We start from the raw sequence: 26554 nt of genomic DNA on the forward strand, positions 1-26554 counted from the left end.
TCTCCCCCGCCCCTCCAGGTATAAAGGTAGACGGGGAAAAACAAAACCGAAAATAAATACAAAATTTCCAGCCACCTCCCCGGTTGAGGCAGTAAGGGGGGAGGTAGCCTTCCTGCTGGCTTCCCGAAACGGGATTTCCCAGCCTCGGAATTGGGGGAGCAGGCGGTTAGGGGAGGCAGTCGTGGAAGTGGGCGAGGATGAGAAATTCGTTCCCAAGCTGTGTTTGCATGAAGTGCAATTGGCGTTTATTTCCATTGTGTTACCATTTCTGGTGATGGTGCTCTTGGGGCGCAAGGTCTTGGGGTGGAAGCTACTTGGGTGGAACAACAAGCCGACTTGTTTTTCTCTCATTGCGTGGTACGAAACAATGTGTTCTAAAGATGCCGACTTCTTACATTTATTATGACCGTTGTTTGTAGTTGATGGGAGCTTAAGCCCTCAAGTCCCCCCTTCACCAGATCACAGTCCTGGGGAGTCTCCCCACAGCCTCCCCCATCCGCCCGCCAAGATTTCAGCAACCGCCGGGAAAGATTCACTAAGTCCATTTTCTGGTCGGAGACAAAAGCTCTTGGTGGTGGTGGTGGTGGTGTGTGTGGGTGGGGGGGGGACGGTGTGTGTGTGTGTGGGGGGGGCATTCTCAGGAGGCCCTAAGTCTCGGGAGGGATGCCCTGGGAAGCGGACCTAGGTTTTACCTCAGAGTTTGCCCCGAGGTGCCTGTGATGGGGAATGGTTGGGGGTTGATTAAAAAAAAAAAAAAAAAAGTTCTCCCCTTTTTAAAAAGGGGAGGGGGGAGAATCAGACGTTAAATTCTTTTGCAAACATTCATGCCTAAGGAAGGGCTGGAACAGGCAGCCCCGGCCGCCGGAACCGGTCGGACAGGTAGAGAGCTTGTTGACACCGTTATGTTGCAGGGCGCATGCTCACTCCCAAGTTTCCTGGTGCCTTTTCTATTCCACCTTATGAAACTTTACTACGGCGTGGTCTCATCCGCGATCTAAGGCATAGGTGTCGCCGAGCCGGGAGTCTGGGAGTCGCCAGGAGCGCCGGAGGGAGGCCGGGGCCGCGCGGCGGCAGGGGGCGGAGGGAGAGGGTCGGCTAGGCGGGAAGGTGGGCTCTGGCGGCCAGAAGCCGGGACCCAGACATCGCTGCGGTCCCTAGCGGTGAGCAGCCGGGACGAGGGGGCCGGGAGGGGGCCTCGCCATGCCCAAAGTCTTCCTGGTAAAGCGGAGGAGCCCGGGGGTCTCGGTCCGCAGCTGGGATGAGCTCCCGGACGAGGAAAGGGCAGACACCTACATCCCAGGTGAGCACGGCTCGGGGGCCAGGCCTGGCGCGGGGCTCTTGGGCTGAGGGTTGGGGTGACCGGGTTCCCTCTGCTCATCGGCTGGGGGTGGACTCCCCACCCCCTGCTTCTTCCAGGGGAGAGTAGGAAGTCTCAGGGGTGCGGGAAGACAGAGCGAGAGGCTGGGAAACCCTGGGCATCGTGCTCCCCTTCCCCCTAGTGGGCGCCTTTAATTGCCCGGCGGCGGGACCGTTGGCTGCAGCGGGGGCCGAGGTGGTCCAAGGAGGGGGTGGGGTTGAACGCCGGTAGGGGCTACCCCCAATTCCACGCCTTCGTGGGTTGCACAAGGATCGGTGATCCCCTCTGGGGCTGGGTATGTAGATATCAGACCCCTCTACCCCCGTCCCAGGTAGAGGAAACTTGGCGCGCGGGGTCCCGCACTTCCTCGTGGCCCGGGGACCCGGACCGAGCAGCGGCCCCCAGAACGCCGAACTCTCTCAGGAGGCCGAGCCGGGGGCTCGCGAGCCCACCTCCTCGGCGTTGCCCACTTGGCGAGGTGCCCAGGTCCGGGGCGGGGCGGCGGCACCGGCGGCACCGCCCGCAGGTCAAACTACCGCGGGCGCCCAGGCCTGACGCCGTGTGTCTGTGTGTCTAGGCTCGGCCCCTCCCTTCCCAGTGGGTCTGGGCCGCCTGCTCTGCGACCCCCCCGAGGACTGCCGCAGCGACGGCGGCAGCAGCAGTGGTGGCGGCAGCAGCAGCGCGGGGGAGCCTGGAGGCACCGAGAGCAACTCGTCCACGCGCACCCCCGAGCGCGAAACCCTGGAGCCTGGAGATGCCGAGGACCCCGGTGGACACCTGGCGGCGAAGCAGCGCCCGGTCGCCAGATCGAAAATCAAGGTACGGAGCCGACTCTGCCGGGGCCGCCACCTACACCACGCCCTGGCGTCGGGCTCCCGGGGCCAGCGCCCCTCCCTGCCGCGCCCGCCCGCGCACCCGGCTCCGGTGCATTCGGCGCGTCCGCCGCGCGGTTCCTGCACCTGCCCCTGGGCCGCGGCCAGGGCGTCTCCGCGCGCCCTCCGGTCGGCTGGGGGAGCCAGCTGCCTGCGCCGCTGCGCCCCCAAGGCCAGCGCCCCGAGCGGGCACGGTCCGTCGGCGGCCTGTGGAACTCCCTGAAAGGCTCAGGTTCAGCTTCTTTCCTCCCATTCGGTGCGCAAGGGCTAGAGAATAGTCAGGTCGTCGGGGTTCCAGTGGTCGGAGAGGAGGGACCTCGGCACCGGAACTCCAACCTCTGGGGCGCAGTTCCTAGCGCTCTGTGAATTCTAAATTTCACACTCTTTTTCTTTAGTTTTGGAGACATTGGTGGCAGGTTGGTACACTGTGGGCCTCTCATAATAACAGCGATTTCCAGTGCCAATTACGGAGTGCCCGTTAGACACGAGGTGGGCTGGGCCCTTTAAATGTGTCTGTTTCAAATTTTCTTGAATTAAAATGATGGACAAATGAGGTCAACTGTAAATCGCCTCATGCCGCGTCCTCAGTGGGTTGGAGTGTTTGTTCCCCTTTATCACCGCGCTTCAGACCCCCCACCCCCACCCCCCGGTCTTCTAGAATGGTAGACTGCATCTTATTCGGACGCTCTTCTGCGCTTACACGATTGCCTGCTCAAAGGTGTCCGCTACCCCCTAGGTTAAGGAATCCCATTCAACTGACTCACAGCCACCTGGAGTCAGGGAGTGGTGTTTTAGGGATCACATGAACCCAGTCGCTAGCCGGACGGGCCAGAATGTGACCCTTCACAGACTCCTGGTCCTCGCTGTGGGTGGTAATTCTTGGGCGTTCCCGCAGTCCCGCAGCCCAGGAGGGGATAGGGAGGATAGGGAGGAGGAGGCCTAGAGTTTGCTATGGATTAGGAAAGTTTACGTTCCTTTTCCTGGGAGAGGCGGGCTCTCCCCTATGCATATTCCTGCCTGGCTCCTGGGGCTTGGCTGGGGGGTGGGGAACTGGGGAAGAAGATCCCTAGCGTTTGCTGTGGATTAAGAAAGTCTCCGTTACTTTTCCTGGGAGAGACCACCCCTCCCCTATGCATATTTCTGATGCATAGCTCAGAGGGCTTGGCTGGAGGTGGACTGGGGGTGCATTTGGTTATGAATTGAGGCTAGAGGCCTGGGCTGAAATCTTTTAAGAAAGACATCTTTAAAAGATGCTGCCATCTAGGGCATGCTGCTTAGTGTTAAAGGTTTTGCCGAGGTTCAAAGTCAGCTAGCCTGAGGCTTTTGTGGGCCAGATGGGGTTAAGTGGGAGGGCTCAGTTTGCCTGAGGCTGGTAGCTCTGCCCTCCAGGAAATTCTACTGTGTCCCACTTGCATATTTATCGCCTGGGTGGGAGGACAATTGCAACGTTGTTTTGGAATGGATTGCAGACGGTTTGCCCCTGGATGCCCAGATTACCCTTGAGAAAAAGTGGCAGAGGAAAACTATCCAGTCCCTTTACCAACATTTTAGGAGATCTTTCTTTGCTGCCTCAAGCAAACAGTGTTATCTGGCTTAAGGGAATGCGTAAACCAAATTTGTTTCCCTGATCACTGCCTATGTGCAGCCCCAGGGATGGGGGTGGGGCATAGAGTTTGCCCCTCAACTGTTAACATAGTTTCCAGAGGAGTGTTTACTGAGGAGGATAGTCTGGTTCCTTCTCCCTCTCAGCTTTCACCCACAAATAGGAGACATCTTGGCTTTAAGATGCTTTGAACCTCCAGAATTATTAGTGGTGATATTGGCCATTTTCAGTTGACTGGTTAAATTCAGCACATTGTATAACTCTAGGGTTCTATGCAAAGCAAGCTAAACTCTCTAAGAATTGGTTTTCTAACTAGAAGTGAAAAGTCTCTCAAGGATGAGACTCTTGTGGTAATGACCGTAGTTTCAATGACTTGAAGACATTTGGCTGTTGGCTATTAGGACCAGAGGAAGGGCAAATGTGATTTGCAGAGAAAAGCAACATCGCATCCGATAGTATGGAGTGCCTGCTGTGTCCCAGGCAGCCAGGATAAAAATGCTCCCACCCTAGAGTTCCAGAATCATTTGACAGAAATGATTAAGCCTCTAGGCTCTGGCTTTTGTTACTTCTTAGCTGTGTGACCTTAGGCAAATTGCCAATCCCTCTGGGCCTTGGTTTTCTTGCTTTTACAATGGGGATAATAAGGTTACTTACAGAGTTGTGGATGAATGAGTTAAAGAGTGGAAGATGTAGGTGCCCAGTAACTCTAGCTAGAATTAGTTGGGTTGGTGGGGAGACTCAAATATTAATTATTAACTACAACAGGAATGCGAATGCTAACCCAGAAGCACAAGCAAAGATATGATAAATTCTGAGCAGGGGAACGTTTCTTGTGTGGATTTGAGGCCTATGGAGGAGAGGTATGGGCTCAGGCCAAAACTTCAGTAAGGCAAGAACTCAGCTATGTTGGCTGCAGGATGGGAAACTATTGGGGTCAGAAAAAGTTGAAGGTGAGGCTAAATCAAGAAGTGTGGAAATTCCCTTGGGGTTGTGGGTGAGGCTCTGGAAGGTTTTTGTTGTTGTTTCTTAATTTTTCTGGGAGATTTTTGAGAAGGAAAACCTCAGTTGGATCTGTATCATCAGCTGTGGTTGGGGATATGTGACCTATTTGAGTCTCAGTTCCCTGATGTGTAAAATGGAGAAATAATAGAATCATCCTCTCAGAAGTGTTGCATAGATTAAATGAGATAATGGGTGCAAAATGTTTAGCACGTTTTGTGCATGTATAAACTGCCCAATAGGAAGTTAGCTGACAGTGGATGATAGCTATTTTGTTACCTACAGTAGGAACAAGGGATTTGCTAACTTGATTGTGCTGATCAGTGGATCTGGACAGGACTCGTAAGTGCCAGTTAAGTGGTTTTATTTCCCAGCCTAGCTGTCTTTCAACTCTGTGCCTTAGGGTAGGTTATAAAATTGTTTCTTTACTACTGAGGATTCTGTAATTTATAAAACAGATTTGGGGTGGGGAGATGGTGTACCTCTGGGAAAGTATTCATTAAGTCCCTTTTGTAAAACTGGATTCATTTTCAGGTCTTTAGCTGTGGGAGATATCCCCTTCCCCCAACCCCAATCACCACTGTCCTCCCAAGGCTTATCAGAAACAAAGTAACTTAGAAGTTAAATCAGTTAGTTGACTGATGTTATTCATTCCTGACTCAGAGTGGCTGGTGGGACCCATGTGCAAGTATAGACTAGAAGTGAATGTCTTCTTACCCCATCCCATTCTTTTCTCTCTTCCTTTGGTTTCTCCCAAGGATTCTTCAAAGGAATTGAGTTTAGAATTCCTTCAAAAGTATTCTTGGCCTTTTACCTGGCTCTGTAGCCTGCATCGTCCAGTAGTCATGGATGTGTGAATGTGTGTCTTTTTCTTGTCCCATCTTTTTTTATTATGGAGATTTTCAAAGGTGGAATACTTGTCACCTGGTCCTAACAACAATGAACCCAAGGCTACTACTGCCATCCTTCCTCCATCCACCCCCTAACACTATTTAAAAATATATATATATTATATATTTATTTAAATATTATAAAATAAAAAAATCAATATTGACCACAGAGAGGAAGGGAGAGGGATAGAGAGTTAGAAACATCGATGAGAGAGAAACATCAATCAGCTGCCTCCTGCACACCCCCTACTGCGGATGTGCCCGCAACCAAGGTACATGCCCTTGACCGGAATCGAACCTGGTACCCTTCAGTCCACAGGCCGATGCTCCATCCACTGAGCCAAACCAGTCAGGGCTCAACACTATTTTGAGACAAATCTCAGCCATCATAAATAATTTAAAATGTGTCTCTAATAGATAAAGACCAAAATACATGATTATTCTCATATTAACAATGGTGTTCACGTTGCTAATTGTCTCATAACTTTACTTTTTTTTCCAGTTTACTGAATCAGGTCCACATAATGTCCACACATTGTAATTCATTGATGTGTCTTTTACTTTATGTATTTTTCCTCCCTCTCTTTTTTAGTTAATTGTTGAAGAGATGGCTAATTTATTTTGTAGAGTCCAGCAATCTGGGTTTTTGCTCCTTACTCCCATATGTTTTCTCTAAATGGTAGTTGTATTTGCAGCTACGCTGTCCAAAATGGTAGCCGTGGTCACATATAACTACTTACATTTAAATTAAGTAAAGTTAATAAAACTAAAAATTAAATTCCTTACTTGCACGACTTACATTTCAAGTGCTCGATGTGTGACTAGTGCTTACTGTATTGGACAGTGCAGATTAGAACATTTCTATCATCACAGAAAGTTCTATTGCATCAACACTGCTGTAGATGCTTGATCAAGTTTATGGTAGCTAAAATCTGTCACAGTAGGGGTGTCTATTTCCATCAAGAGCTACATAATGTTTGGTTGCCTCTCTGTGATGTTAGCAGCCTTTGATGCTCAAGGTCTAAATATTTTAGGTTATTAGGGTTTGTAGATCAGTAATATTCTAATTTTGTCCATTTTTTATTAGCTGAAATTCTTCTATGGAGAGATACTTCCCCTGTTTCCTAGTGAGACAGTTCACTTAGGAAAGGCAGAATAAAATTCCTTTTATTTACCAGTTTTCAAGATAGTCAGTTGGTTCACCAGAATTCTTTAGTGATGGCCAATTAGTTTACTTTTAAGTATTGTTGTGAATTGTGGATTTAAGTACAGTAGTTTATAAAAACACATCCATTTGATATTTGGAAGGGACCGTAAATGCTGTCCCTAAGATAATTGGATGCCCCTCTTCCTGCCTCCATTGTAACTCATTGATTATCTCCTTGACTGCACATTTGGCTGACCAGACTCCTCTTGAACTGGACACACCAAAGGCAGGCTTGTATCTTCAGCATACGGTACAGCAATGCCTGACTCACAGGAGGACATAAGTCAACACAGAACATAAATCCAGACAGGGAAGAAAGGGTCAACAGTCCCTAGATGTGATAGCAGTTGGAGGAAAACAGGAAGCAAGAAGAAAAGGGAGATCTGGGAAAATGCTCGAAAAAGTTTAATTTAAAGAGGAAAAAAGGAGGCATAAGAGAACAATACATGTTAACTGCATCAGCTTTTAATTTGAATATAAGTTTTTACTTATTTTTATTTTGGAGAGGAAGGGAGAGGGAGAGAGATATAGAAACATCAGTGATGAGAGAGAATCATTGATCTGCTGCCTCCTGCCCTGGGGATTGAACCCGTAACCGGGCATGTGCCCTGACCAGGAATCGAACTTCCTGGTTCATGGTTAAAAACTGAACCACTGAGCCACACTCGCTGGGTTGAAGTGGGTTTTTCTTGTTGGAAGGGACTGCATGGGTTTAGTTACAGAAAACAATCTACTGTTTTTAAGCAGAGAATGGTTGATTATAGGGCATTAAGTGAACTAAAGAAAGACCAGGCTGAGCTCCCAGGCTCTCCTCAGAGAGCCACACTGCAGAACTGGGCAACCTAGGGAGCTGCAGCTGCCGCCTCTATGGCTGCCTAATCATGCATCACAATGCTTCTGTTATTGCAGAGTGTAAAACAATTGCCACGTGCCTCTCTTCGGTTATCCTAGTAATTGGTGGAACTTAAGTTCCTACTGGGTTACATCTAAAGATCATAGCTGCAAGGGAGTCTGGAAAATGTAGTTTCTAGCTTACTGGCCTCTGCAGTACTGGAAGGCTCACCAGAGGAGTAGGAATGGAGACTGACTGTATATACATAGGATCCACTACAGGGACCTTTAAAGCTTACATGGTCCAGTCTCCTCATTTTGTTTTTTTGTTTTGTTTTTATTTTTTTTTAACTGATTGCAGAGAGGAAGGGAGAGAAAGATAGAAACATCAATGGTGAGAGAGAATCATTGATCAGCTGCCTCCTGCATGCCCCCTACTGGGGACGGAGACCACAACCCGGGCATGTGCCCTTGACTGGAATTGAACCCAGGACCCCCGCCAAGTCCACAGGCTGATGATGCTCTATCCACCGAGCCAAAGCAGCTAGGGCAGTCTCCTCATTTTGAAGGGGAGAAAGGTAAAGACCAGGAGGTTTTGTTGAATTCCTCACAGCAGTTAGTGACAAAGCCCAACCCAAGGATTCTTATTCTTTCAATGTTATTGTATTGCATTATGGGAGGTCTTTAACACTTTATCATTAGTGCTGACGGTCTGACATAAAGGAATTTGAAGCTGTTTCTCACCATATGAGACAAACAACAGAGTCCTTCCCTCCCTCTCCCTTACAGTTCAACGCTAGACACTAGTTTGGCAGACACACCACATTCAAAATCTCATTGTGGGAACCTAAAAGCCATATGGCCGTGGGCATTTTATAGCTCTTTGAGCCTCAGTTTTTTATGGATGATAAGGATATGTTCCCTTCATCATCTTTGCATTTGAGAAGCTTCTCCACTGCCATATAGCAGAGTGGTGAAGCCTAAGGAAATGGTACATGGGACCAGGAGGGAAATTTTTATCCCAAAGGAATTGGGGAAATATGATTAGCATGGTTTGAGCACTCCAGCATAGCAAATGTGCCCGTGGAAATCTTGTTCATGTGGCCACCATACCATAGCCTGGACTCACAGTACCCTCCCACAGAAAATAGGACCATTAATTTAATGAACTTGTTTGATGGAAGCATCAGCAGAAATAAAAGGATTTAAAAATTTTTTACTTTAGAATGTTGACAGGTAAGTGACCATAGCCAGCTTTGAAGTTGGTCAGAAGGCCTACCTCCCCCGATGCTCCTGAAGTTTTCAGCAGCACTGATACAATGATCGGTTTGTTTCTGCTGCAGAGGCCTGTTTTTTAGAAAAACTAGAGGGGAACTTTGTGTATTTTTTAAAATGAAAGCCGAGACCTTGCAGAAAACAGGACAGCGGGCAAGATAGTGCCAAGCTGAGGGATTGACGAATTGCTTGCTCTCTGTCTTCATTTTTCTTGTCCTGAATTAATCTCCAGACTGATGTCATTTCCCACCCTCCATGGTAGCTTCCTCGATTTGTTAGTAAGCCTTTTTCAAAGTGTTAATTTTGGATTAAGGGTGAGACTATTAAGCTTTCAGAAAGTAGCATGGTATAAATACCACCCCTGGCAGGTCTGGAGCAGTACCCTGTAATTAAACACATTAATAATTTCTCTATCAAAACACATGAATATTGATACCAAAGGGATAAAGTCTGTGTGTAGATCCATGCTTGCTTGTGTCAGGTTTTATTATCAAGGAAGATGGGAGAAAATGTCAGTTTTCAGAGCTTTTTAGATTTCAGTTTTGGATGAAGGACTGGGGTCTTGTGGCTCACACTAAAGTTAATCCCCTTTTTCTTCAATCAGAGAAAGAAAAATTCAAAAGCCAAATAAGTAAACAAAGGGTTTTGACCAATTGATTTTTTAAAATATATATATATTTATTGATTTCAGAGAGGAAAGGAGAGAGAGAGAGAGACAGAGAGAGAGAGAGAAAGAGAAACTTCAATGATGAGAGAGAATCATTGATTGGCTGCCTCTTGCAGGCCCCACACTGGGGATCGAGCCCACAGCCCGAGTATGTGCCCTGGGCAGGAATCAAACCTGGGACTCTTCAGTCCATAGGCCAACACTCTATCCACTGAGCCAAACCAACTAGGGCTTGACCAATTGATTTTTAGTTAGGATCACAGAATTTTGGAGCTGGTCTAACTATTAAGTAGTTTTCTTATTTAATTCCTTAATACTCCTAAGAGGCAAATATCATTATCTTCATTTTACAGGTGATAAAATTTAAGCTTAGAGAGGTTGAGTAACTTGCCTACATCCCACAGTCTGTAAGTGGTGGAACAGGATCTGAACTTAGGAAGCTGGAAAAATGACGCTCTTAGCTTCTTATTCTGCCATAGAGCTCATCCAATACCATTTTGTTATGTTTACATGCGGGAAGTTGTGGCCCAGGGATATTACATGACATCACAAAACTAGCCAGGTCTAGGTTTTTATTTGATCCTTAGCATTTCTGTCCCAACATTCCACTCTCATTTTGTAACTAAGATGACTAAAGGGTAACTAGTTTGGGTCTACTACCTGTAGAGTAGAGTAACCGTGTAAAATCGGTTAACCCTATTTTGAAACTTTAGGAGGTAGAGTGCAAGGTCTAAACCTGTTGTAAACATAGCAAGAGTGGTGTAGTGAGCAGACGTGTGCCCAGGGAGGGATTGCTGGTCCTCTGGCTCACAGGATGTCATTCCAGAGATCAGATGTGTCTCTTCTTATGCAGCCCATCTTGGGAGTCAGAAATGTGGCAGATCTGGTGTTCCGGAGAGGATGTGATATGTTCGTTGCTATTCCACTTAATTTATTGCTGCTTCCCAAATAACCACAAATTTAGCACCTTAAAGTAATTTATCATTATGCCTTCTAGTTCTGTGGAATGACTCATCTCTGCTGGGCTGGTCTTCCCTGGGGCTTCTCTTGCTACTGCAGTCAGATGACAGGTGGGGCTGGACTCTCCTGAGCCTTTTGACTGGACTGGACATCCAAGAGGGGTCACCCACGTGGCTGACAATTGATGCTTTCCTTTTTCCAGCTGCTTTGATGAAATGCTTTTTTTAAAAAACAAGTTTCTATTGACAGACATATAGGTAGTTTCTAGTCCGTTGCTATTACAGACCACATTTCCAGGCAGAAAACGTGAAATTCACTCTGGGATAAATTTCACATGTAGAAATTTATCCTACAAACATCCCTTTCCTTCTGAGAAGTGAACTACTCTGGAAGAAGCTGGCTTCATCATCAGCCATGATCTTTTACTATTTAATTAATTACATCTTGTTTCAACAAAACTGTCTCTTAAAGCTTCAAGTATAACTTAATGTGTGGTGGCCGGATTGGTCATAGATGTCTATAGATAGCAAGTACCACTTCATGAATTGGTGGGTGGTTGCATCTTAGGGGAATTCCCTAAGTGAGTCACTTTGTGCTGACTCAGTTATTCATACTGTGAAATGGGGATGTGTTAGAAGGTGGAAAAATGGAAAAATTGCCTTTGCTGAAGCGTACTTGGAGAACTTCTTTTTTTGCTCCAAGAAAACCAAAGGAAAGTTTCCCCTGGGAACGGGGTACCCTCAGTCTCCATCCCCTCTCCCCATTCTCATTTTCTCCCCTGTGTTAAAAAGTTTTCTGTGTCTTGGTCAGATGATCCATTGGCCCTGCACTCCCTTAAATTGTCACTAATCTCCCTTCCCTCTGCCCTTTAAGATTTTACTCTTTTCAAACAAAATAATGTCAGTGATTTGAGATTTTTCATCCTGGACTACATTAGAAGGTATCTATAATACATGCTGAGCATTTTAAAAATAGGAATTTACCAAAGTGATTAAGGTAGCAAGAGGTCAGGTTGGAAATGTAGTTGTCCAGTCCTCAGGCACATTCTATAGGACTTTCAAAAGACAGTTCTAGCTTTCTACATGTTTTTAATTAGAATTACCAGGGTCAATTGTCTTTGTTCTATTTTATTAGCCCCTCACTACCTCTCAAATGACTTTTATCCTGAGTAGCCTTGGCCTTGAGAAGCTCAAAGTACTCATTTTGCCAAGACGTGGGCCACATTTAGTCTTTTCCCATCTCTTCAATGGAGGCAAGACCAGAATGGGGACTGCTGGACAAGGAGGAGACCATGACCTGTCCTGGTGATTGGAATATGAAAGCCTTGGGCACAGCTGGGTCTCCTTCAGGCTGGATGCCAGGTCCTGCCTCTTCAGGGAACACATGGCAGAGGTGGTGCATGAGGAAGTTGGAGGCCTTGATGGCTATCCATCTGAGTCATCAAACTCAACCCAGTAGCTGTCCTCTTTTATCTTCCAATGTCCAACCCCATTCACCCTCTTTGAACAGAGTTAAGCTCACATCCCTGCAAGGTAGAGCCCTAAGGGGGACCTGGCCATTCTCTGCTACTACAGCTCTCTTCCTTATCTGTTTTCCTGGGGCTCAGGCTAGCAGTGTGGAAATCACACACAGTCCCTGTTTCCCATTGTCCTCTCCTAGAATATTCTTTGCCATTCCTCCTCTCTTTCTGCTCATCTTTACCTGTCTGAGGAGCTCACTTCCTCTAAAGGCACCTTCCCTCTTGCCCCATGGCAGAGGTAGGTGCTCCTCCGAGATGCGCATTGCACCTGGGCTTTCCAGATGTCAATGGCCTATTGACCAGTCCGCTGCCCGACTAAACTGGCAGCTTCTTGGGGACAGGTGGTCCATGTGACTGTACTCCCTCAGCTCTGAGCACAGGACCTGTTACAGATCAGGCAGTAGTCGGTCAGCTGAGACAAATTAAACTCTGAGCAGATGAAAAAGAACTGGTACAGAGGAGGCTAACTGGAAAACCCAGTTCTGGAGTCTTGGGCCTCCTTCAGGTCTCTTTGTATCTTGCCACCTGTGAAACCCACTGCCCATCGACACTTTCTGAATGTGCACTGACCTGAGTCTGGGCTTGGGACGTGGTGGTGGGAGGCAGGAATGTGCACAAACACTTGCTGACTCAAGGCACTTCGTTGAGGACACTGGATGAGCTCTGAGGAAACATTTGTGGGTAATGGAAACCTCTGGAATGAGATGGAATAAAGTACTGGACTGTGTAAGGGCCAATGCTCCAGCCTCACTTCCCATGCAGAGCTGGTTAGAAATGCAGTGTGTAGACCCCATCAGACCTCCTGAATCAGATCCTGCATTTTAGTAAGACACCAAGGGATTTGTGTGCACTCTGGGTTTGAGAGGCACTGGTCTCGAGGGTCAGAGAACAGTGCAGGCAAGGGCGTTAGTCGTTAGAGAAGCTACATCAGAGAAGGAACAGTTGAGCTGGGTCTCAGCAGAGGGTAACGCCCAGGATGGATGAAAGGGGGAGGGTATTTGAGGCTAGGAAGATTTTGAGCCAGGAAAGGTCCAACTTTTCTTGCTAATGATAATGGTCTGAAAATACATTTTTTAAGGCTCTTTTATGAGTAGAATTTTGGCAGAACAGTTGGATCATTTCTCTAAAGGATCTGATTTGGTAACTAGGAAACCTCTGATGAATATATTAGATCTGGTGGTTTTCACCACCGAAGAATGATCCAGGTGGACTCCCATAATAGACTCAGTTTTCTTTCTTAGAGATGGCAAACATAGTTGAGAGAAAGCTGGAATGGGAGCCCAAAATTTAGTTGTGAGTTTGCTGGTAATGAAGCTGTGGGCTCCCAACCAAGTCACCTCCCAAAATTATCATTCTGTTTGTTCATGATTTTGTGCATTCGGAACTGGGGCATGGCTCAGCTAGGTAGTTCTATTCCAGGCAGCATTGGTTGAGGTCACTCACTCATCTGGTGGCAGCCATGGGTGGGCTAGAAGATCCAGTGAGGCTTTTTGTTCATACCTGGTACTTCTGTGCTCCTCCACATGGCTGCTTGGGCTTCCTCACAGCATGGTGGTCTTAGATTTCTAATGTGGCAGCTGACTTTCCTAGAGGGAGGATATAGAAGCTGCATGTTTCTTAATACCTGAAACTGACACATTATCTCTGCATCCAGTTGGTCCAAGGAGAGAGGAGATAGTCTCCATCTCTTGATGGATACAGCAGCATGCAGGAACAGGGAGGAAGGAATTGATTGCGGCTGCCTTTAGGGACTTCCTACCACAGGTTCTATGTTATCAGGCCTTAGATTCCTCCTTTTTTTTCCTGCTCTTCCATTCTATCGCTGGCTTTCCCCTTGTGGTCCAAGAAAGGAGAAAATGAGAGAGAGGGCAACATCTCCCCCCCCGCGCCCCCCCTGCTTAGAGAGAGTATATTTCATCGGCCAGGTAGTCAGTCATAGAGCCATGACTTGGTGGGGAATGCAGATGTTTAGCTGGGGACAATGTCCTGCTAGAAATCAGAGGTCTGTTCTCAGGAAGAAGGGGAGAATGAATGTTGGGAGGAACTGCCAATTGTTCCGTCTTCCCCAAAGCCAAAACCTGCTTGGGATTTTTAGGAGGCAGAAGCCCCAGCCAGGCTAAGCCTAGAGACTCAGGGAGGTGGACTCCCATAGTAAGCTTGCGAGATGTGCCCGCCTGCACTGTGGTCCTCACGGCCTCTCTCTCTGTCCCAGTTCACCACAGGCACATGCAGCGACTCGGCAGTTCACAGCTGTGACCTGTGTGGCAAGGGCTTCCGCCTACAGCGTATGCTCAACCGGCACCTCAAGTGCCACAACCAGGTGAAGAGGCACCTGTGCACCTTCTGCGGCAAGGGCTTCAATGACACCTTTGACCTAAAGAGGCACGTCCGCACACATACAGGTGAGGAAGGGTCGTGTGCTTGATTTTAGTTTTGTTTTTCTGCCCAAGAGTTCCTCCTGCTTTCTTCCCACCAAAGAACCAGGTTGGCAGATGGGACAATGTTGTATTTCTGAAAAGACCACAGGATGGGGCATTTGGGGCCAGCCTATCTGGGTTTACCTCCAGGCTGTGCCAACTTCCAGCTGTGTCATCTTGGGCCAGGCAAGCCTCCTCTCTTAGCCTGTTTTCGCCCCCTGTAAGATGGGGATAATGATACAAGTTTTAGCATAACTCAAGACAAATCACTGGCTGAAGATGTTCTGAGAATTATGATGCCTGACGCAATGCTGTGAGATGTAGTTTGGCCCCTCAGTCCGGCCTGAATGCAGGGATGTGGTTCCTGTGGTCCCACTGGTGCTATTTTATGCACCTTTCTTGGGAAGTAAGCCTGTCTCCAAATAGCATCTTGTGTTCCTCCCAAGAACTCAAAAAGAGAAGAAAATGCTCGCTCACTTAGAGCTGACTGAGCCTCGTACCTGAAGCCAGCAGGCGAGCGCCTTCCTCCTCTTGGGCCTTCCTCAGTTTCCCTTCTCATGAAGTGGGAGTGTAGGTCCTCCCCAGCTCATTACACAGAGAATCCCGGGGGTGCTCACAGGCCTCTCTCTAAGCTCTTCTGATTGGTGACAGCCTCCTTTACTTTCTCTTAGAAACATCTGGCCTCCAAGCTTCTCCTTTGGGTCCACACCTTTGCCAGAGTGTTCCCTTGAGGAGAATTCTGAGGATGCTCCTTCCCTGTTAAGAAAAGTCTCTAACTCTGGGCAGGAGGAAATCCCAAGTCCTCATCTTGAGGGGCTTCATGTAAAGCCCCTCAGAATCTGGGACCCATCTTCAAATCCCCGTCCTGTCTCAGCCCATCCCAAGTCCATCCCATCCCAGTCCATTCAACCTCATCCTGGTTACTACCCACTCTCCCTACAGCCTCACAGAATCTATTGTATATAGTGTCCCTGATCCCTGAAGCCCTTTCAGAGTTTAGGGTTTCCCCTGGCATTTTAGTGGGAATGGGAAAACGTACACTCCTCCCTCCAGGTGGAGTTTCCAGTCCCTCAGCACCCCATAGGACCTCCTCAGATCCTCTAAGTCAGATTTCTTGTATGGCCCTTATGCTTCTGTGTTCTTAGAGTGCTGGCCATAAGCCTCCTCCCTGGCCTGGGGAGAGTGTCCTCCACCTTAGCGGGTGAGCTGATGAACTAAAAGGTTTTTTTTTTTTTTTTTTCTTTCTTAAAAACTTTTTCTGAAGGGATTTTTTTTTTTTTTTTTAGTGTAACATACATCCAAAAGAGTGCACAAATCATAAGTGCATAATTCAGCAAATTTAAGAATCTTTACAAAGTGAACAGACCCATATCACTAGCACCCAGACCAAGAAACAGAGTATTTCCAGAGCCTGGAAGTTCCTGCCCCCTCTTTCTTGCCCCCTTCAAATCATTACCTCCTAAGCCCGGTGGGTGCCGGAGGAGGTCCAGGCTGCAGTTCCAGAGCACATTTGTGCATAATTGGGGCCCACTGCTCTTCTCCAGCTGCCCTTTCAATCTCGAGCAACACAACAACAACAAAAGTAAATAAATCACAATCTCCTTTCTCCCAAGAGGCACCGACATTGTGACTTCCAATAGCATAGATTGCTGTTGCCTGATTTTAAACACGATAGAAATGGAATCCTATCGTGTCTGAGTACAAGGCTTCTTTTTGAGTCCCTAGCACCTCTGTGTTAGGTTGACCTCTGTGTGGCCAGGCTGGTACCTTAGGTTGACGTGGAGAGAATGCTTAGGGAGTATCAGGGTGGACGAGGGTCCCAAGGCTATCAATGAACCCATCAAGTAACTGCAAATCTAGGCTCATAGACAACTGACCCAAGGGCTGGAGAAACTGGGGACAGCTCATGCAGTCATTTGTCATTGATTGTCCTGGAGAGTTTCTCAGCTTTTCATCCCTGTCTGAGATGTCCTTGAGAACATGGCCTATTTCTTCTTCTCCTGGTAGGCTCTGTGGTCATTCCTCGATCCTGTCCTTTAAGACAAAGGGAGCATTGCTGGCTGTCTGGTACTTTCACTTGGAGTAAATAACTGATGGAGCTGTTTACTCATCAGTGCCGTCAACGGAGAATTAACCAGAAAATATTAGGGACTGACTGCTTCTCAGGCAAGAGTTTACAAGTTGAGTCACTGGTGTAGTAGTTAAGAACTCATATCTGAGTTAGCTGACTATGCAAGCAGTTTATTTGGGAGATGGTCCCAGGAGACACAGTGAAGAGAAAACAGCCAATAAAAGTGACTACATGAGCAGGTTACCATTGTGGGCCACTGGCGCTCAATCCCATTGGGGTCCCCTGAAGAAATATATAGAATACACCCCAGAATTGCTCTAGGGGTGAGGAAGCTAGGTATTGGCCTATCAACTCCCATCCCTCCTTGCGTGGGGGACCAGCCTCCTGGATTCTACAGGAAAGACTCACACAGGTAGGCAAAGGATATACAAGAATATTTTTAGCCAAAACCGGTTTGGCTCAGTGGATAGAGCGTCGGCCTGCGGACTGAAAGGTCCCGGGTTCGATTCCGGTCAAGGGCATGTACCTTGGTTGCGGGCACATCCCCAGTAGGGGGTGTGCAGGAGGCAGCTGATCGATGTTTCTAACTCTCTATCCCTCTCTCTTCCTCTCTGTAAAAAAAAAAAAAATCAATAAAATATATATATTTTAAAAAAGAATATTTTTAATGTTAATTTCATTTTGAAATGGTAGTATCTGAATATATTAGGTGAGACAAAAATATATCATTAATTTGACCTTTTTTTTAACTTATTTTAATGGGCTACTAGACATTTTAAAATTACTAAGTGGCTTGCATTCTAATTTAGATAATTGAAATCTACAGATAATCATTTTTAAAAATTTTTAATCACAATTTTGACTCTTAAAGTGGTAAACAAATAAAATTATGAGAATATCTTCAACTTGTTTTCCCTGCCCTGGTTTATTTTCGGATGGAGATATATCTTCAAGTGATAATGGACCAGAAAGAGGAACCAGGAGCTTACTGACCAGTTAGCTGGGGCTGCTGCTGTGCCTGGAGCTGGAGGAACAGGCTTGCCTCCTGGTGTGAGAGGCCTGCCCCGCCATCTCTTGAGCTCTGTGCAAACCAGATAATCAGTAAAAAGAGCAAAAATGTGGGATTTTCAGATGTGTGTGGGGTTTTTTTTGTTTTTTGTTTTTTTTAGTTCATTGAACAACCTTTCTGTTTCCAAAAGGTATCACCCGAATTCTGTGAATTCCATCTTGCCTTTGATTGAGACGTGAATGTTGGATTTTTGCTATTGACTATTAATTGAATGTTGGATTTAGACCAGAAGCAAAGATATGAACACTGTTAGCACAAATACAGTAGACAGTTGAGTGAAGGGTATGCTTGCTCATAGTGTGATTAGCCAGGCCACGACTGATTAAAAGACTTCACGGGGATCCTAGGACCCTCTGAGATTGTGGCGACAATATTGATGAGGTGGGTGAAGACAGTGGGATAGAGACTCAGGATTAATCCCACCCCACCCCCACCTCCTCCTGTGCCCTGCAACTACTGAGAGGACAGGGCATTTAAGGAAAGACTCAAAACCCAAGGAAACATTTGGAAAAGATCCAGGGAAACCAGAGCCTGAAAATGTCTTACCTTAATATTTAAGCAGATGAAAGAAAAGATTAAGATGTCTTTTTTGGATATAACTTCTTCAAGAGGAGAGTAAATCAGAGGAGTATGAGATGGAGAGCTGGGATGCTAGCCAAATGACATCTGACTCAAGATTGGGAGAGAGAGAAACTACAGCAGAAAAAACTCCATAACAGTTTGTGAAAATATTTCAGGAAACAAATAGCTATTTTCGATCCAAATTGTCTTAGGTTGGGTTCCCTAGAAGCAGATCCTAAGATGGCAATTCTTATAAAATCATTTGTTGAGGGAGAGCGCCCAGAGGAAACCTATAAGGGAGGAGGGAGTGGGACAGGTTAGAGGATGGAGCTGAGCAGGACTGTGCCCTCAGCTAGCGTCCAGCCCAAGCCTGATCCCATTGGGGTTCCGGAGTGTGGATGGCACCACAGCCTTGTCCTGTCTACAGGCAAGCGGGGGACATTTCCACTCCACGTCGGCCAGGCATTGGCTGAGGGCTGCCTCTTCCCTGGGCAGTGAGGTCAGTCACTCAGTGTCCATTCCTTGGAGAAGGAGACAGCCAGGCACTATTAGCTCATCACACATGACAGCTGGGGGACGATGCGCTGGCTCTGAACAGGGGTCTGAACTGGGGACCAACAGCATCCAGTACACGTAAGAGAGGGACTTGCTCTCTTTAAGTTGACAGGATTGCTGAGGCTATCGTGGGAAATTATGGCTGTTGATCCACCTCAGGTCAAAATGGTGCGGGGGCAGGGGAGGCATGAGCTTTACAAAAACCAACGTAAATTCAGTTAACAGCCAATGAAAAACATAGCGGGCCTGTTTATAGAGAATACATGTTTGGATTTGTTTAAGTTAAACCAGCTGGGGTGCATTCTAAGAATGCATTGAGGGGATGATTTGCTTTTGGTGGGGGGAGAATTTGAGTAGAAAATAACACTACCAACACTCGGTTGTGCCAGACTCTGCGCTCTGTCTACAGCCTCGCTACTCACAGTGTCCGTAGTCCGTGCCCCAGCAGCGCCGGCAGCACCTGGGAGCATGTTAGAACCACAGAATCACATTTGAGGGCCACATGTCAGGCATGGTCTGGGCATTGTTTACGGCTATGACCAGATGTGCCAGGCTCATCAGACAAGTACAGTTTTATAGAAAGTGTTTTATTTTTCTCCTTTGTAAAATGAATACTTATTCTGTAAAAAAACTTTAGCCAATACAAAAGCTATAGAGAAGAAAGTGTAAGCCACTATACACAGTTGAAAGGGCACACACATCTGTGGGATCCCCAGCTTAGTCTTTGGGGAGCAGAGTGCCAGGGGAAATAACCCATGTTGGTTATAATTTACAACTCTGTAATAGAGGAGTCCAAGGTGCCTGCCGTTCCTGGGGAAGCTTCTGAGTTCCATAGAGAGGAGTGGAGGAATTCAGATTTGAGGTCAGGGAAGCAGGGAGGGGGCACTGGCCAAAGGGAAGTATTTGTCCTGCCTCCTGGGATACCTTCCACCTTATCTTCCATCGGCCACATTGAGAGGGACAGAAGGCAAACAAATCCCATTTTGATTGAAGAAGAGGAAACAATGGTGTCTTTCTTTGGAGCCTAAAGGGAAGGATTGACTGGATTGGGAAAAATGCAGATTGGGAGAAATTTGGAGTGGGGCAGATGGAGGAAAAAGAATAAAGTATCCTTCACCTCCAGCGAGTTGAATGGTCTTATGGGATTGTCTCCTGCGCTCATTAAACTGTCTCTCCTCTATTTTATTTTGATTTTTTAGCTTAAAAAGTAGTATGAAAGGGAAAATAATGACAGAAAAAAAAGTAAGCCTCCCTCCTCATGCTCATGTTCCACTCCACTTAATTAAAAAAAATTTTTCCCGAGCCCTGGCCAGTATGGCCCAGATGGTTGGAACATCATTTTGTGCACTAGAAAGTCATGGGTTCTATTCCCAGTCAGGGAACATGCCTAGGTTGTAGGTTCAATCCCTTGTTAGGGCGCATCAAATTATTGTTTTATCTCTCATATGGGTCTCTCTCTCTCTCTCTCTCTCTCTCTCTCTTCCTTGCTCCCTCTCTAAGATCATTTTTTTAAAAAAATTTTTTTTTAATTTCCCCCAGAAATTAAAAAAAATTTTTTTTTAATTGATTTCAGAGAGGAAGGAAGAGGGAGAGGGAGAGGGGGATAGAAACATCAATGAAGAGAGAGAATCATTGATCGGCTGCCTCCTGCAAGTCCCACACTGGGGATCAAGCCCAAAGCCTGGGCATGTGCCCTGACCGGGATCTAACCTGTGACCTTCTGGTTTATAGGTCGATGCACAACCACTGAGCCATGCTGGCGGGGCAGAAGTTTTAAGTACACATTGCTTCTTTAATGTACTGTATATCTTGGAGATTGTTTCACATCTGCACAGGTAGACACACCTCACTCTGTTTCATAATTGTCAGAGCATTTCTTAAATATGAAATTATAACATGTTTTCAAATATGGAGGCACCATCATTTTCCCTTGCCCCAATTAATAACAGTTATTTCCAATTTCAGCATTTTTCCTTTCTTTTTAAAAATATTTCAGGCAGTACTACCATGAATATTCTTGTATATCCTTTGCCTACCTCTGTGGATAAAGTTCCTGTCGTAGGCCAAAGGGTAGTTATTACGACTTTTTTATGGACATTGCCACATTACCTTCTGAGGAGGGTGCCCTAAGTATCCTCTCCCACAAGGAGGCCTGTAAAAAGTTATTCACTGAAGTTCATGTTTGCATAAAGTTCAATAACGCAGCACTTAGCTACAATAAGGAAAGCAAGCAGAAAGTGCCAATAACAAAGAATTTTCTTGGGCGATTTGAAGCTTGATTTTGGAAGTAGGAATAGCAAATCTGAAAAGGAGAAACCGTTTTTGATAACTCAGCACACAATATTAGACTAGGTAATATAGGCCCAGGGCACAACATTCAAAAGAACAGACAGTGAAGGAAGTCTCTTCCCTTCTCTCTACCTAATGACCATCATTTAAAAAAATTTTTTGTTTTGTTTTTACTGTGAAATAAGTAATACATCCAAAAGTGCATACAAATACAAAAAGCATAGATATAGTTACAATTTAAAGACAAATACTAAATACATCCCCACTTGTGAATGGCGCATATCTGTGTTATGTTGAGCTGGATTGTAAGCTCTTGCAGCTGTGTCCCATTGAGTACCTAGCATGTGCCGGTCCTTTGCGTGAGATATCTCAGCTAATCCTCAGAGCTGCCTTACAAGGGGTATGAATATTATCCCTATTTTACAGGTAAGAAAACTCAGGTGGGGGGAGGGTGTTCAGCAATCTGACCATGGTCTCCATTAAAGAGTAGCAGACATGTGATGCCTGGGTTTTCAGTGGCCTTGGACTCTGTTACTGTCTAGGTGTCAGTAGGTTAATGGTGTCTGGAGCAGGGATGGTGTTTTTTAGTATCCCACTAGAGACATGGACAGGATTGGCCTTTGCTTGTGAGCTCTAAGGTTGGTGAGGCCCCAATGTCAGGGAGGCCTTGGCATCAGTCCCCCTTGTCCAGGGCTTCTGTCTGGTCACCTTTATCTCCCACTGTTGAATTCATGGGGGGAATGAGGGGCTTCAGGAGGGAGGGGCTTGTTCCCAACTCCAGAAAGGGTTACCAAGAGGTTGCTGTATGGCGGTGTCTGCCGCCCTATACCAATGAGTGAGGTGTGAATGTGTTATTTATAGAAAAGGGAGGGGAGGGGAGGGGAGGCAGGTTTATAAAGTCAGATTGCCGTGTAACTAGAGTTTTCAGGACCTACTGTTTCCTTTCCATATCTGTGTCTGTGAGTCACCTGTCCTCCAAGCCAGGCTCATTCCCACCCCTTCCTGGAAAAACACACACAATATGTGCTGCAGTCACCCAATTTGAGACAGGAGTACAAAATCTTCTAGCCTTTGCTGTGCAGGCCTCCCAGGCTGCCCTGACCAGGAATCAAACCGGTAACCTTTGAGTGCATGGGACAATGCTCAGGCTAGGGCCACTTTTTATCCATTCATATATCAATGGGCACAGGTTGCTTCCATATTTTGGATTGTAAATAATGCTGCAATGAATATAGGGGTGCATATTGCCTCCTTTGACATAGATTTATTGACCATATAGGGGTGAGTTTATTTCTGGGCTCTCTCATCTATTTCATTGATTTAGGTATCTGGTTGTTGTTGTTTTTAAGTAGCAATGTCCTTTTTTAAAAAATATGTTTCTATTGATTTTAGAGAGAGAAGAAGAGAGAGGGATAGATAGAAACATCCATTGGCTGCCTCCTGCATGCCCCCTACTGGGGATGGAGCCTGAAACCCAGGCATGTGCCCTGACTGGGAATCGAACCAGTGAACTCTTGGTCCATGGTTCGACACAACCACTGAGCCGCATTGGCCGGATGATGTTTTGATTACTGTAGCTTTGTAGTATCAGGTAGTTGATACCTCCAACTTTGTTCTTCTTTCTCAAGATTGCTGTGGCTATTCGGGGTCTTTTGTGCTTCCATATAAATTTTAGGATTATTCATTCTAGTTTTGTGAAAAATGCCATCAGTATTTTGATAAAGATTGAATTGAATCGATAGATTGTTTTGAGATTTCCTATTGATACCGAGATAGTAACAGAGTCCATCTTTGTCCAGGACTTTTGTTTATTGGGAGTTTTTTTATTACTGATTTGATTATGTTGGTAGTAATCAGTCAGTTCAGGTTTTCTGTTTCTTGATTCGATCTTAGAAGATTGTATGTTTTTAGGAATATATCCATTCCAGATTGTCCAATTTGTTGGCATATAACTGTTCGGAATATTTTCTTATAATCCCTTGTATTTCTGTAGTGTCAGTTGTCATTTCTTCATTTCTGACTTTAGACTCTATTTCACTTATTTTTGCTTTGATCTTTATTATTTCCTTCCTTCTACTCACTTTGGGCTTTGTTGTTCTTTTTCTAGTTCCTTTAGGTAAGGTTAGATTGTTTATTTGAGGTTTTTCTTGTTTCTTGATGTAGGCTGGTATTGCTATGAATTTCCCTGTTAGGACTGCTTTCCTGTGTCCCATAGATTTTGGGTTTGTTGTATTTTCATTTTCATTTAATACATCTATTTTCAATATTTTTTCAACAACTCAAACATTATGGGGGAAAATAACTTAAAAATATATATAAAACTGGATGAGTTCATTCATGTGGAATATAAAACAAACAAAAAAAAATCAAACAAAAACAGCCCTAGCTGGTTTGGCTCAGTGGATAGAGCGTCAGCCTGTGGACTGAAGGGTCCCGGGATTGATTCCGTTCAAGGGCACATGCCTAGGTTGCGGGCTTGATCCCCAGTGGAGGGCGTGCAGGAGGCAACCAATCAGTGATTCTCTCTCATCATTGATATTTCTGTCTCTACCTCCCCCTTCCTCTCTGAAATCAATAAAAATATATCTTAAAAAAAAAAACAACTAACAAAACAAACTCATAGATACAACAACAGAATGGTAGTTACCAGAGAAAGAGGGTGAGGGATAGGGCGAAATGGGTAAATGGATCAAATACATGGTACAGAAAGGAAAATAGAGCCCTATTATTAATTTTTGCACCTTTACACATATTAGAATTCTTAACCTTTAAAAATCCTAATTTCTGCCCTCTAGCCAGTTTGTCTCAGGGATTAGAGTGTCGGCCGGCAGACTGAAGGGATTCCGGTCAAGGGCACATACCTCAGTTGCAGGCTCGATCCCCAGCCCTAGTTGGGCCACTTGCAGGGAGGCAACCAGTTTAATGCGTCTCTCACATTGATATTTCTGTCTCTCTGTCTCTCCCTGTCCCTTCCACTCTCTAAAAAAATCAATGGAAAAAGTATCCTTGGGTGAGGATTAACAACAACAAAAAAAGGAAAGGAAACTAGACTTTTGATGGTGGGCACGAAATAGAATACTTAGATATTCAATTTATAATCTTGTACACCTGGAAGTTATAGAATGTTATTAATGTTCCTCAATACATTTAATTTTAAAAATATGTAGTACATATAGTGTGAATATATATATATATATATATATATATATATATATATGTGTGTGTGTGTGTGTGTTAATATGTGTATATATATATACACATACACACATACATACAGCATAAGGTGCATGTTTTCCCTTTCACCTCATGCTCCAGTGTGGCTGCACATGGCACCGTTGGATCCTGTCCTTATTTAAAATGTTGATAACTTATCATCCTGTATTTTTTCTATGTATTTTGATTTTTAAATATTTACTTGATAGATGAGTTTTGGGGGTACCATTCAATTTTATGCCTGAGATTAATAGGATTCCTCCAGGCAGTGACCCTCCTGGCCTCTGGGCTCTGGGATGGTCTGACTATGGTGGCAGCCCCGCTTTCTGCTCCATGTACCCCATCCACGATATTCACCCTCTGTGGGCTTCATGCTTACGTGACACTGTGCTTCCTTTACAGCCAGGATCCCCAACTTTAGAGCCTCAGTTGGAACCTTACTTAAGTCTCTTGATCTGATATTCGACCTCCCATGGTCGAGTTGAGTACTGATGGCGGAAATAGGAGAGACTGTGCTTTGGTAAGACTGAGCTACACGGTATATTTGGCACATGTGAACTCTCCATTTGGAAGGCAAGCTCCACTAATATTAACCCAATTCTAAAGCCCCCAGCAGGAGATCTAGTTCGGAAATGCTTTCATAACTGTAGCAGCTGCCAAAAGCATCTTGCCCTTGCCCCCAGCCCATGCCATTTCTGGGCATACCCATCCTTGCAGCAACTGCCCACACCTGCACCCTGCTCTTGCGTTGCTGGAGCCCACTCTACCCATGTGATGCAGGCCAGAAGTGCCAGGGAGGGAAGGTCAGAGCCACCCGAGGACAGCCCTCAACAGTGCTGCTGGAGCTGGTGGGTAAAGACCTAGCTCCCAGGGCGCAGGTGACTCAGAGGTGAGTGTTCTACAGTGTTTCCCAACTTGCCTAGCCGAAGGGACACAGCAAGGGCTGGCTCGATGACCACACCTTGTAGGGGCTTCTTCCTGTATCCCTGTCTCAATTCTTCACTCCCCTACAGGTGCTTCCTGGGATCCCATCCCAAGTCACTCGTACAGGAATCTTTGTCACAGGGTATATTTCCTGGAAACCTCATACTAAGATAAAAACAATGTTTATTTTGCCCACTCTAAAATCAAAACATTAAAACGGTGTACAAGTAGGAAGAGTGAAACTCCTCCTCCCCAAGCCAGGTGGTATGTGTTTGCTATATTTGCATCCATTTTGGTTACGTTTGCTCATGTGGATGTTGTAAACTTTTGTGGACAGTTTTGTCTCCTGCCCTAACCATTTTCCTCCTTTTGAATCATTGGTCATGATGACTCTTTTTCTCTCTACCCTTGCTCCCCATCCCCTACCAACCATTTTTCTACTCTGTTTCTATAGGTTTAACGTTTCTACATATAGGTGATACCAATGCTGTATTTGTCTTTCTCTGTCTGGCTTATTTCACTTAGCACAATGCCCTCAAGATCCATCCATGTTGTCAAAAAATTTGACAAAGGAAAACCAAGATGGCGGCATAGGTGAAACACCTAACCTGCAGCCGGGCACAACAATTTCAAAGGCACAACTAGAGGTCAGAACGGACATCGTCCAGAACCACAGGAGAGCTGGCGGACTAAAATGCCCACAGCTGGGGGGAAGGAGAAGGCCACGGGGACAATCGGGGGAGCCGTAAAAGCCTGAGGTATGGAGAAACTGGCGGAGACACGAGCACGCGCGCCTGCGGGGAGGATGGAGCCGGAAAGGAAGGGGCGGCTGACGGCCTGGCCAGCGTTCACTGGCAGGAAGGAGATAAAGGCTCCGGAGTGTGCTAAGCGCCGGCTCCAACTGCACTGAGCGCCAGTTCCGGGCGAAACCCTGGGAAGCCAGGCGCAGGCTGGGGGAATGAATCTGGGCTGTGGGGCGCAGGCACAGAGGAGCGGGGGAAGGCAGAGCTCCAGAGGCGCGCACGGGAAGGGGCGCAAAGGACGGACTGTTGCCTGCGCCACTGAACTGCCCTAGCGGGAAGGAGACATAAGCTCAGGACCGTGCTGAACCCCAGTTCCGACTGCACTGAACCCCAGTTCCGGGCGAAACCCTGGGAAGCCAGGCGCACGCTGGGGGAATGAATTTGGGCTGTGGTGGCGGAGGCACAGAGAAGCGGCGGCTCCAGACGCGCGCACTGGAAGGTGCGCAGAGGACGGACTTTTGCCTGCGCCACT

At 46.3% G+C, this 26554-nt stretch overlaps 1 protein-coding gene across 1 annotated transcript in view; it reads left to right on the forward strand.

The window, feature by feature from the left end:
- The first annotated feature begins 756 nt into the window (after positions 1-756).
- OVOL2 (ovo like zinc finger 2) overlaps positions 757-26554 on the forward strand; it is a 32214-nt gene continuing 6416 nt past the window's right edge. The window contains exons 1-3 of the mRNA XM_028144888.2: positions 757-1300; positions 1935-2176; positions 14393-14582. Of these exons, the coding sequence (XP_028000689.1) occupies positions 1201-1300; positions 1935-2176; positions 14393-14582 (532 nt within the window). The 5' untranslated portion in view covers positions 757-1200. The remainder of the gene's footprint in view (positions 1301-1934; positions 2177-14392; positions 14583-26554) is intronic.

Source organism: Eptesicus fuscus, chromosome 12 (genome assembly GCF_027574615.1).
Source record: "Eptesicus fuscus isolate TK198812 chromosome 12, DD_ASM_mEF_20220401, whole genome shotgun sequence".
Taxonomy (NCBI): domain Eukaryota; kingdom Metazoa; phylum Chordata; class Mammalia; order Chiroptera; family Vespertilionidae; genus Eptesicus; species Eptesicus fuscus.